This window comes from Loxodonta africana, chromosome 15, assembly GCF_030014295.1.
Source record: "Loxodonta africana isolate mLoxAfr1 chromosome 15, mLoxAfr1.hap2, whole genome shotgun sequence".
Classification (NCBI taxonomy): Eukaryota; Metazoa; Chordata; class Mammalia; order Proboscidea; family Elephantidae; genus Loxodonta; species Loxodonta africana.
The window spans coordinates 7,958,016-7,970,710 of NC_087356.1; the positions used below are offsets into that span (position 1 = coordinate 7,958,016).

The window sequence follows — 12,695 nt, forward strand, 5'->3', positions numbered from 1 at the left end:
CCGGCAGCCGCCGCCAGGACGCCCGGCCGAGCGCCAGCCCCGCCCCGAGCGGAAGCGGGGAGTGCGCCTGCGCAGAGGGCGCGGACGCCGCGGGTGCGGTGGTCGGCCTCGGGCGGCCGGGAGTTCGGGCCCCGCGCGGGGACTGGGCGTGCGGCTCGCGCGTGAAGGACGCGCCGGTTTTGTGATGATAGCGATGATGCCCCATGTTTCCTCCGTAGAAAAACCCCGCGGTCCTTGTCTCTGAAGCGAGTGAGGGAATAGTGATGAGCGGAGCCAGGAGGGGAGGCGAGCGCAGTCGCCTCTTGTCCTAGGTGGTGCCTCGCTGCAGCTCGAAGACCCACGGACCCCGCCGCTGGTTGGCGTGACTGACCCGGAACCGGCGAATGCGGCCTCTCCACGCCTCGGTTTTCTCGTTTGAAAAAGAGGAGGGAATATCGCGTGTCAGTCTCCGAGAGTCGTGAGAATTCCATGAGATCTCTTCATTCTACAGATGCTTACTGTAAGTCACTGAGCATCACCTCGGATGTTGGGCAGTGTGAGCAGGACAGGTGGTATTAGTCTGAGTTGAGACAAAGTGAGGAATATTAATAATAATAATAATAGTATCATTAGGTGTCGTCGAGTCGGTTTCTACTCATAGCGATCCTGTGCCCGACAGATCGCCGTCCTCACAGTCGTTGTTACCCTTGAGCCCATTGTTGCAGCCACTGTGGCAGTCCATCTCGTTGAGGGTCTTCTTCTTTTTCGATGACCCTCTACTTTACCAAGCATGATGTCCTTCTCCAGGGGACTGGTCCCTCCTGACAACATGTCTAAAGGGTGGAAGACAAGTCTCTCCAGCCACGCTTTGTCTAAGGAGCATTCTGGCTGTGCTTCTTCCAAGACATTTGTTTGTTCTTACTGGGAGGCCATGTATATTCAATATTCTTCGCCAACACCACAATTCAAAGACCTCAATTCTTTTTTTGTCTTCGTTATTCGTTGTTCAGGTTTCACATGCATATAAGGCGATTGAAAAATATCATGGCTTTACTCAGGCGCGCCTTAGTCCTCAAAGTGACATCTTTGGGTTTTAACGCTTGAAAGCGGTCTTTTGCAGCAGAGTTGCCCAATGCAATCCATCGTTTGATTTCTTGACTGCTGTTATCGTGGGCGTTGATTCTGGGTCCGCATAAAATGAAATCCTTGACAACTTCAATCTTTTCTCCGTTTATTATGATGTTGCTTATTGGTCCAGTTATGAGGATTTTTGTCTTCTATATGTTGAGGGGAGACCCTGGTGGTGTAGTGGTTACTGCTGGCTGCTAACCAAGAGGTCGGCAGTTCAAATCCATCAGGTGCTCCTTGGAAACTCTATGGGGCAGTTCTACTCTGTCCTATAGGTCGCCTATGAGTTAGAATCGACTCCACAGCAGTGGGTGGGGGGATATGTTGAGGTATAATCCATACTGAAGGCTGTGGTCTTTGATCTTCATTAGTAAGTGCTTCAAGTCCCCTTCACTTTCAGCAAGCAAGGTTGTGTCATCTGCGTAACACAGGTTGTTAATGAGCCTTCCTCCAATCCTGATGCCCCATTCTTCTTCATATAGTCCAGCTTCTCGGATTATTTGCTCAGCATACAGATTAAATAGGTACGGTGAAAGGATAGAAAGCTGACACACACCTTTCCTGATACTAAACCATCAGTATCCCCTTGCTCTGTTCGAATGACTGCCTTTCATCTATGTGATGACAGTAAGCACACAGTAAATGAAAAATACTTAACACCGTAAAACACAAAGCACACAATTATTAAAATAATATTATGACAAATGATAGAAGGAAGCAGGGTCTTGATGAGGAGACTGATGAGGTGAGGAGTGAGCTACTTTAGAAAGGCAGCTTGGAGGAGGTGACACGTAAGCTGAGAAGATATGTGTGACTGGAACATTCTGAGTAAACTGAGAGGTCAAAGAGGAGGCAGGGATCCAGATCGTACAGGACTTTAAAGGTGATGGCAGAGTTTTGGGGTTTTATTCTGAGGCAATGAAAGGAATTAAGTGGGTATGTGACGCCAGAGGGGCCCGGGGGCACAGTAGTTAAGTGTTTGACTTTAACCAAAAGTTTGGCAGTTAGAATTTACCAGCCATTCCTTGGAAACCCTATGGAGCAGTTCTGCTCTGTCCTCTAGGGTCACTATGAGTTGATGGCAATTTTTTTTTTTTTTTTAATGATACCAGAGTGTGTGTATAATAAAAAATAAGTCTCAATTTTGAGCATTTACTATGTGCCAGGTGCCATGATAAGTGTTTTACTTGAATTAAATAAATTAATCTTTACATTAATCACATTATACAGATAAAAAACAAAACAAAACAAAAACTGAGGCATATGGAAGTGACTTGCCTAATATCACATATCTAGGAAGTGGCAGAACAAAGAATTGAACCCAAATAATTTGTCTTCAGAATCCATAATATTAACCATTAGATTACATGGCCCCCGAATAATCTATATTTTTCATTGATACTCTGTCAAAATCCAGTTACTCCTTACCCTTTGTGATCTGGCTTCCATGTACTCTGGGAGGTTAGCAGTGATCACATACATTCAGTGCCATTTTCTTCGGTAGGGCTGCTGAGATGGATTGAATTATGTCCCCCCCAAAATGTGTCTATCACTTGGTTTGGCCATGATCCCCAGTATTGTGTAGTTTTCCTCCATTTTGTGATTATAGTTTTATATTAAAAGGATTAGAGTGGGATTTTAGTACCACTCTTTACCCTGATCCAATGTAAAGGGAGTTTTCCTGGAGTGTGGTCTGCACCACCTTTTCTCTCTTAAGAGATAAAAGGAAAGAGGAGCAAGCAGAGAGTTGGGGACCTCATACAACCTAGAAGGAAGCACCAGGAGCAGAGTGTGTCCTTTGGACCTGGGGTTTCTGTGCCTGAGAAGCTCCTCGACCAGGGGAAGATTAAGGACAAGGACCTTTCTCCAGAGCTGACACAGAGAAAAAGCCTTCCCCTTGAGCTGACAGCCTGAATTTGGACTTTTAGCCTACTTCGCTGTGAAGAAATAAATTTCTCTTTGTTAAAGTCATCCACCTGTGGTATTTCTGTTATAGCAACACTAGATGACTAAGATATCTACTATTCGACTATTTTGCACATTAACAACATATGTCTGTAGTAACAAACGCCAAGGTGCAAGGTGAGAGTAATGCTGGCCGTGATGGTCGACTTGGCTGGGCCATGATTCTCAGTAGTTCAGCACTTATGCAGTGATGTAATTAGGCATTTATGTAAACACTATGGCTTGGGTCAAACACACCTTAGTCCTTAAAGTGACATCTTTGTAATACTTTAAAGAGGTCTTTTGCAGCAGATTTGCCTAGTGCAATGCTGTCTTAGTCATCTAGTGCCGCCATAACAGAAATACCACAAGTGGATGGCCTTAACAAAGAGAAATTTATTTCTTCACAGCAAAGCAGGCTAAAAGTCCAAATTCAGGGAATCAACTCAGTGGCTATGGATGGTTTTTTTACTCTATTTTATCTCTTGGGGGAGTTTGGCATGGTTAAATTTTTATTTGACACCACCCTCTGCTAATTTTCTTTCAACCTCATTTATTGTCACTAGTTTTTTATCCCTATTCCAATCCCCTAAATCAGGGGTTCTCCAAGAGTTTTGTCCTCTATATTCTCCTCTTCAGTAAACTAATTCACTTTCTACTTTGACGGACTTTCATATATATATTGTGTGTGTGTGTGTGTGTGTGAGAGAGAGAGAGAGAGAGTTAGTGTTAGTACTAAATTTGTTATTCTCTTTGGGTTCCCAGCCACCTGAATTCCCCATATGACCATTATCAGTGTATTCCTTCTGAGCTCTAAATCCAACCTTCACTTCACTGCTTTGTGATACTGGAACTGGACCCTGTGAACAATTCTTTGCCAGATGGCATGATGTTAAGCGTTGTCAATACAGGATGCTCGAGGGATATTGCCAGAAGAAGGAGCTTTTCTTCTTGTTTCTACAGTGTGTGGTGGACAGCAACCTAGCAGCATTACCACCCTGCCACCAAAGGAGTTTCAGCAGCCCTTTAGATGATTGTCCAGAAAGTTCTGCAGTATCCCAGCTGGCTTCCTAGCCAATTCCACCAGCACCCCAGAGGTGACTTCCAAGCAAAGTTCAGTGGTACTCCCAAGGACAGATTCCAAACAAGTTTCTCCAGGCCCCAGCTGGCTTTCCATTGAGTTTCCTTGGCTTCCCAAAGGGCCGTTTCCTACTTTCCAGACCTGAACTGTCCCCCTCTTCAAAATACTGTGCCATCCAGTGGGCAAAAGTCATATATCCTCCAGTGAGGTTTGACCTTCAATTAGAGGGTGGGGAGAGCTCTTCCAAATTATTTCTTACTTAGTTGCTCTGCCTTAATCCTGGAAAAAGTTGCTGTTCCTTATCTCTGCTATTTTTGTAATCCATGTAGTTACTATACCTCTTTCAGCAATTAACGATGGTCACAGGACCATGCAGCGTTTCATCCTGTTTTACACGGGGTTGCCGTGAGTTGGAGCCAACTGGTCAGAAACTGAGCACAACAGCAGCAATTAATACCTCTGATAGTAATTAATTATTCTGTGTGATAAGCTTTCCCTGTTCAAATTACTGGGTGCTTTCTGTCTTCTGAATGGACCTTGATTGATACAGAATTGGTAGAGCATATGGTTCCAGGATATAGACTTTTGGGATTGGTTTTGACATGCCCCTATGCTTGAGTTCGGTGTTCACCTCCTTGCCAATGGCAAATATGCTAATAACTCACACTAGTAATCATAAGTATCACCTGTGAGTGATTGTGATGAAGTGTCAACTGAAGCAACTGCCTTGGGGGCCCAAATGGCTGTGGCTCTTTGCTAAAAAGCTGAGTGTGGTTTTTCGGGTCTGACCATAGGCACTTACAAAAGCTCTATCTGGCAGGCCTCAGGGGGAAGGTGTCCTGTGAAACCAGACTTTGAGCATAGCCAATGCATTGCAGTCTCTGAAGGGAGTTAGGCAAGGAATCAGGCTCCCTTGATGTGAAAAAATACCCATTCACACATCTGCAGTCCCAGCCCAGGAACCTCCACGTGGAGGCCTCTTTATCAGGGACTTTTGGCAGAGGTGCCTCTGCTGACGCCTCCTATCAGAAGGACGGGGGGAAACCTGAAGATTATTTCCCCACTGACACAGTGCTCAGTACTTTTCTACTACTAGCCTTGTCCACTGCCTCTTCCCACCCCTCAATCCTTGGGCCCATAAAACTACAGGGCCTTTTATCTGGGGCTCGACTGGCAGTGAGATCCGCCCATGTCTGCACTGGTCACCTGACCATCACCCAGGTGCCCTCCTGGGGAGTGTGGGACGGGGGGGAAGCAAGCACCTTCTCTGGCTTTGACTTCATGCTTCTGTTGTGGAACGACATGATTAAGGACTGGACTTTTATTTTCATTTTGGCTTATTGCCTTAACGCCTGCTCAGACATCTGGCAGCTCAGCTTAGCCCTCTTAGGTCAGCTCCCTGACAGTGGTGACTCCAAAGCTGTGGTGTGGGACAGATTCTTCTAATCACACTTGGGCATGCTCAGAAAAAAGAAAATGTAAAGGTCGGGTCTTTTAACTCTCACCTCTAGTCACAGTCTGAGAACAAGAATGCTGTCAAGATAGTCCTAAAATATTTACATTTTATAGGCCTAGGGTTGGTATTGCTGACAATCAAACACAAAATTTAGTTGTGCAGGTTACTGAATTACAGTAAGACTGTTGAATTCAGTCTTGCCAGGTTTCTCATTGAAAGTTAGGGTGCTGTTTAGGAAAGAATGGGATACTGAAATGTAGAGTGGATCCAGATGTAAATGACAGCCTTGAACCCCAAGACACTCTGAGCCTCCTTTGCCAGTAGAACTGGTTTGCCCTCTTGTATCTGAGGAAATGAGTCTTACCGTGCTTGAAGATTTTGTGATGAACTCATCTGGAGTGGACGCCTTGAAGGGGGGAGATGCTTGTGCTCCGACAGACCATCAGAACCACCTTCTGAAGACACTAGATCCATAGCTAGGGTGAAAACTCAGCGTGCTCCATGGGACAAGGACAGCTATGACCAAAGAGGAACTAGTTTACACACCCATCATTGCCCTGATTCATGATACTGGGACTCAACCATATAAACATTTCTCCTTTGCCAGCTGAGGAAGAGGCCCCTGTTTGAACCCAGTGTACTTTTCTTTCTTCTTGTACCTGTGGTGTGTGGCAGCCAGCATGGTGAGGGACACCTATTGATCCTTAGCTCCCAGCGGGCTTCAGTAGCACCCACATTGCCAGCAAGTTCATTGGCATCTCAGCTGGCTTGTGAATGAATCTCTTAGATGCCCCAGTGAGTGATTTCTTTACCACTTCTATAGATGACCACTTGGTTCTATGGAGAAAATCCTAAGGAATCTGTAGAAAACTACTAGAACTACTAAAGTGAGTTTAGCAAGGTTGTAGGATACAAGGTCATTTTACAACTAACAAATTTATTTGTATATTCTAACAATGAACTGTTGAAAACTGGAACTCAAAAACAAAACTACTTTTAAAATATTAAATATGTAATAGGGATAAATTTGATGGAAAAAAGTATGTAAGACTGTTAAGAGAGACAATTGTCCTTTGGCCTATTGAACGCCTGCACTGCAGGTTGGCAAGGCTCTGACCATTCTTTTATTCATGCCGTTTCTCAGGGCTGATTATACAGCCGTTATAACGCCTTAGAGATTTGATAATGTCTCCCTTCAGTCAAAAGAAGTCTTACTGCTTGATACAAAAGCAGTGGATTCTACCGTTTCAGTGTTCCTCAGCTGTAATGCACAACCACTTTACCTGCAAATGGTTCATTGCATTACTCTCAGGAGACTTGGTGGTAAGAGAAATTTATTGATGGTTATGCTGCCCGCTGTGACATGAGTAATAAAGTCTTTGGTCTCTGACCCAGGAGTCTTGTGGTTTCTGCATTCATGAAACTAACAGGCTAACGTTTATTTTGTAAATGTGGTAAAATCAGATCATAGGCTCAAAAAAGGCCTGCACACTGAAAACTATAAAACATTACTGATATGGAAAAAGACATAAATAAATGGACAGATATACCATAATCATAAACTAAAAAACTGATTATTATGTTAATCATTTTCATTTAGAGTACATCACACTGAGATATAACTATACACCATTAGAATGGGTAAAGATTAAAAGACTTGCTATACCAAGAGTTGGTGAGAATATGGGACAGTAGTGTTGGTGGGGATGTGCAATGGCACACCGCTGTGGAAAAGAGATGGGCAATTTCTTAAACATTAAACACATACCTACTATATGACCCAGCCATTACACTTCAAGATATTTATCCAAGAGATATGACAGCATATATCTGAATAAGGTTTTGTGCACAAGTGTTCATAACAACTTTATTTGTAATAGCTCAGAACTGGAAATGACCCAAATATCCATCAGTAGGTGAATGAGTAAACAAATTGTGGCATATCTATAAAATGGAGTACTATTTACCAGTAAAAATAATAAACAATTTGTACAACAATAAATCTCAATTATGCTGAGTGAAGAAGTCAGGCAACAAGGAATATATGCTTTTTTTTTTTTAATTCGTATAAAAATTCTACAGGACTTATGGTTTCAGTTCTAACATGTAAAGAGCTTGGAAGTTACCACTCCTGTCTGTGCAAAAAAAAAAAAAAACACCCTGAACGAGCTGAAAAATCAACAGATTTTCTTCGATCTATCAGATAATTGTGTCACAGGGAAAATTGTTATTCCAAAATTTGGAGAGACAGACTAATACAGAGAACCACAGTCAAGATCAGCTTACTGTGAGCAGCAGCTGCTGGAACCAGTACCTGGTAGCAACACTTCAATGGTAACTTGGATGAGCTGCTAGAGGCTGAGTGTGGACTAGCATAAAAGTTAAAATCTGGGGACTTGGTATTAGAGAACCGCAGCACTTTCATGGAAGCACCAGAAGATAACAAAAAAGGGGGAGAAGAAAACTTGTGCAACAAATAGAAACAGTTACAAACATGGTAGATATTAATCCAACTGTATCAGTAAAAAATCAGTAATCCCTTTAAATGTGAATTGTCTAAATAACACCAATTAAAAGAGAAAGATTGTCAGAGTGGATTAAAAAAATGTGGTCCAACTATATGTTGTCTCTACAAAACCCGCTTTCGTTATAAAGATGGTGTTTTGACTTCCTAATGCTGCTATAACAGAAATACCACATGTGGGTGGCTTTAAATAACAGAAATTTATTACCTCACAGTTTTGGAGACTGAAAGTCCAAATCAGGGTCTGAGTCCTGCCTTGTCAGTAGCCCTGGGTAATCCTTGGTTCCTTGGCGATCCTCACACGACGTTTGTCTTCTCTTATGTGCATATCTCTGTGTCTAATCTCCTTCTTGTACAATTCAGTTATTAGATTTAGAACCCACCCTGCTTGAGTACAATCTAATTAACATAAAAAAGAAAACCCTGTTTTCAGACAAGATTACATCCACAAGAATAGGGGTTTGGATTCCAACACATTTTTTTGGGGGGGGAGGGGAGGGACAATGTAATCCATAACATACACAGATTAAAAGTCAGGGATGAAGAAATATATATCAAAAAAATATAGGGTAGCTTACATATTATGCAAACACTAGTCAAAAAAATATAGAGTAACTGTTTTAATTGCAGAGAAAACAGGCTTCAGAACAAAGGAAATTATCAGGGATAAAGAAGGGTATTGCATAATGATAAAGGGGTCAATTCTCCAAAAAGACACAACGATCCTTGTGGTGTGGGAATCTAACAACAGAGCATCAAAATACTTGAGACAAAAATGGATAGAATTGTAAGGAGAAATAATTATTGCAGTCAATGACTTCACTCCTTTATAAGTAATAGACAAATCCAACAGGCAGAAAATCAGTAAGGATACAGTTGAACAGCACCATCAATCAACTGAATCTAATTGGCGTTTATAGAATACGCCATCCAACAACAGCGGAATAGCTATTCTAAAGCTCATATTGACATTGCCAAGACAGACCAAATTCTGGGTCATAAAAATAAATCTTCACAAATTTAAAATAATTGAAATTTTTCGAAGTGTGCTCTCAGACCACAATGAAATAAGAAATCAATAACAAAGCAGGAAAATCCCAAATACTTGCACACTAAACAACACACCTCTAAACATCACACGGTTCAAAGAAGTCTCAAGATAAAAACATGAACTAAAATGAAAAGAATGCAATTTATCAAAATCTGTGACATACAGTGAAAGCAGTGCTTAGAAAGAAATTCATGGTATTAAGTGTATATATCAGGAAAAAAGAACTAAAATCAGCAGTCTAAGTTCCACATTAGGATACTAGAAAAAGAATAGCAAAATAACAAAATAAATAAAACATGAATCAATGAAATTGAAAACAGAAAAAAAAAGAGAAAAATCAGTGAAACCAAAAGCTGGATTTTTGAAGAGATCAATAAAATTGACAAAACTGTAGCCAGGCTAACCCAGAAAAGAGAAAACGCACATTCCTAGTACTGGAAATGAGATAGAGGTCATCGTTACAGACCCCAGCAGTAATTAGGGTTCCCGTTGCTCCACACTTGGTATCGAGAGATTTATTATTTTATTTTTTATTGTAGCCATTGTAATAGGCATGTGGTGATACTGTGGCTTTAATTTGCATTCCTCTAATGACTAATGTGCATTTTTTCACATGCCTATTCGCCACATATCTGTTTTGGTTAGATGTCTGTTCAGATCATTTGCCTCATTATAAAGAAAAATGAGTTGTTTGCTTTTATAATGTTGAGATTTAATTTAAGAGTTTTTTAGATGTTCCGTAGGGTCGTTATGAGCTGGGATTGACTTGATGGGAATGGTTTGGTTTTTGGTTTTAGATACTCTGTAATTTGCAAATATTTTCTCTGAGCCTGACTTGTCTGTTTAAGAGTATCTTTCTCAGAGTAAAAGTTTAAAATCTTGGCACAGTCCGATTTATTATTATTATTTTAGTATGAATCATGCTTTGGGTGTTATATCTAAAAATTCATTGCCAAGCTCATGGTCATGCAGTTTTCAACTATGTTTCTTCTTGAATTTTTATAGTTTCACATTTTACTTTTAGATTTAGGAACCGCTTTAAGTTAATGTTCATTTAAGGTTAGATATTTATTGAGATAAGGAGTCCGGTGGTACAGTGGTTAAGCGCTCAGCTGCTACCCAAAATGTTGGCAGTTTGAACCCACCAGTCGCTCCATGGAAGAAAGATGTGGCAGTCTGTTTTAGTAAAGATCACAGCCTTGGGGCAAACCCGATGGGGCAGTTCTACTCTGTCCTATGGGGTCACTATCAGTTGGAATTGACTTGATGGCAATAGGTTTGGTTTTTTATTTGTTGTGACTCTTTCTGTTTTGCATATTCGACATCCAGGTTGTTCCAGCACAATTTACTGAAAATATCGTTTCTCAATTGCTTTTATATCTTTGTCGTAAATCAATTGTGTATATTTTTGTGACAGTGTTCCACTGCTATTCATAAGATATTCACTGGCTAAATTTTTTCAGAAGTAGACCACCAGGTCCCTCTTCCTAGTCTGTCTTAGTCTGGAAGCTCAGCTGAAACCTGTCCACCATGGGTGACCCTGCTGGTATTTGAATACTGGTGGCATAGCTTTCAGCATCACAGCAACATGCAGGCCCCTCCCCCGCCCCGCCCCAATACAACAAACTTATAGACTCGTGGAGGTCTGTCTAGGAAAACTGGAAATCATCAAAAATGAAATGCATAAACATTGATATCCTAGGCATTACCAAAAAAAACCAAACCCATTGCTGTCAAGTCTATTCCCACTCATAGCAACTGGTATTGGCCGTTTTGAATCAGACAATCATATGGTCTACTATGCTGGGAATGACAAATTGAAGAGGAATGGCATTGCATTCATCGTAAAAAAAAAATTTCAAGGTCTATCCTGAAGTACAACGCTATCAGTGACAGGAAAATATCCGTGCATCTACAAGGAAGACCAATTAATTTGACTGTTATTCAGATTTATGCACCAACCACTAAGGCCAAAGATGAAGACACTGAAGATTTTACCAACTTCTGCAGTCTGACGTTGGTTGAACACGCAATCAGGATGCATTGAAAATTACTGGCGATTGGAATGTGAAAGTTAGAAATGAAGAAGGATCGATAGTTGGAAAATATGGCTTTGGTGATAGAAACAATGCCAGATATTGCATGATAGAATTTTTCAAGACCAACGACTTCTTCATTGCAAATACCTTTTTTCACCAACATAAATGGTGACTATACACGTGGACCTTGCCGGATGGAATACACAAGAATCAAATTGACCTCATCTGTGGAAAGAGACAATGGAAAAGCTCAATTATCATCAGTCAGAACAAGGCCAGGGGCCGACTGGGAAACAGACCATTACTTGCTCATATGGAAGGTGAAGCTGAAGAAAATTAGAACAAGTTCATGAGAATCAAAGTATGACCTTGAGTACATCCCACCTAAATTTAGAGACCATCCCCAGGATAGACTTGACACATTGAACACTAACGATCAAAGACCAGGTGAGTTGTGGAATGACCTCAAGGACATCAAACAAGAAGAAAGCAAGAGGTCATTAAAAAGACAGGAAAGAAAGAAAAGACCAAAATAGATGTGAGAAGAGACCCCGAAACTTGCTCTTGAACATCAGATAGCTAAGTAAACGGAAGAAATGATGAAATAAAAGAGCTGAACAGAAGATTTCAAAGTGTGGCTTGAGAAGACAAAGTATTACAATGACATGTGCAAAGACGTAGTTAGAAAACCAAAAGGAAAGAACACAGTCAGCATTTCTCAAGCTGAAAGAACTAAGGAAAAAAGTCAAGCTTTCAGTTTCAACAGTGAAGGATTCTATGGTGGACAAACTACTGAACGTTAGAGGAAGTATCAAAAGAAGATGGAAGTAATACACAGAGTCCCTGTACCAAAAAGAATTGGTCAAGGTTCAACCATTTCAAGAGCACATGATCAAGAACTGATGGTACTGAAGGAAGAAGCCCAAGATCTACTGAAGACGCTGGCAAAAAACAAGGCTTCAGGAATTGACGGAATACCAGTTGAGATGTTTCAACAAATGGATGCAGCGCTGGAAGTGCTCACTCGTCTAAGCCAAGAAATCTGGAAGAAAGCTGTGTGGCCAACTAATTGAAAGGGATCCATATCTGTGCCTATTCCAAAGAAAGGTGATCCAACCAAATGCGAAAATTATCTAACAATATCATTAATAGCACACACACACACACTGCACCCATTGCCATAGAGTTGATTCCAACTCATAGGGACACACAAGTAAAATTTTGCTGAAGATCATTTGTAGCAGTATATTGACAGGGGACTGCCAGAAATTCAAGGTGGATCAAGAGGAGGACATGGAACCAGGAAGAAGAGGACATAGAGCCAGGGATATCATTGCTGATGTCAGATGGATTCTGGCTGACAGCAGAGAATACCAGAAAGATATTTACCTGTGTTTTATTGACTATGCAAAGGCATTCGACTGTGCGGATAACAAATTATGGATAACATTGCGAAGAATGGGAATTCCAGAACACTTAATTGTGCTTGTGAG

General features: G+C 41.3%; 1 protein-coding gene across 2 annotated transcripts in view; it reads left to right on the top strand.

Annotated features, from left to right (window-relative positions):
* The first annotated feature begins 112 nt into the window (after window positions 1-112).
* Window positions 113-12,695, top strand: part of TMEM182 (transmembrane protein 182) — a 111,405-nt gene continuing 98,822 nt past the window's right edge. For both annotated transcript variants that reach the window (XR_010317900.1, XM_023552617.2), the window contains exon 1: window positions 113-499. Coding sequence is in view for 1 of the 2 variants with exons in the window: in XM_023552617.2 (XP_023408385.1) it covers window positions 491-499 (9 nt within the window). In the remaining variant the exon portion in view is untranslated. The remainder of the gene's footprint in view (window positions 500-12,695) is intronic.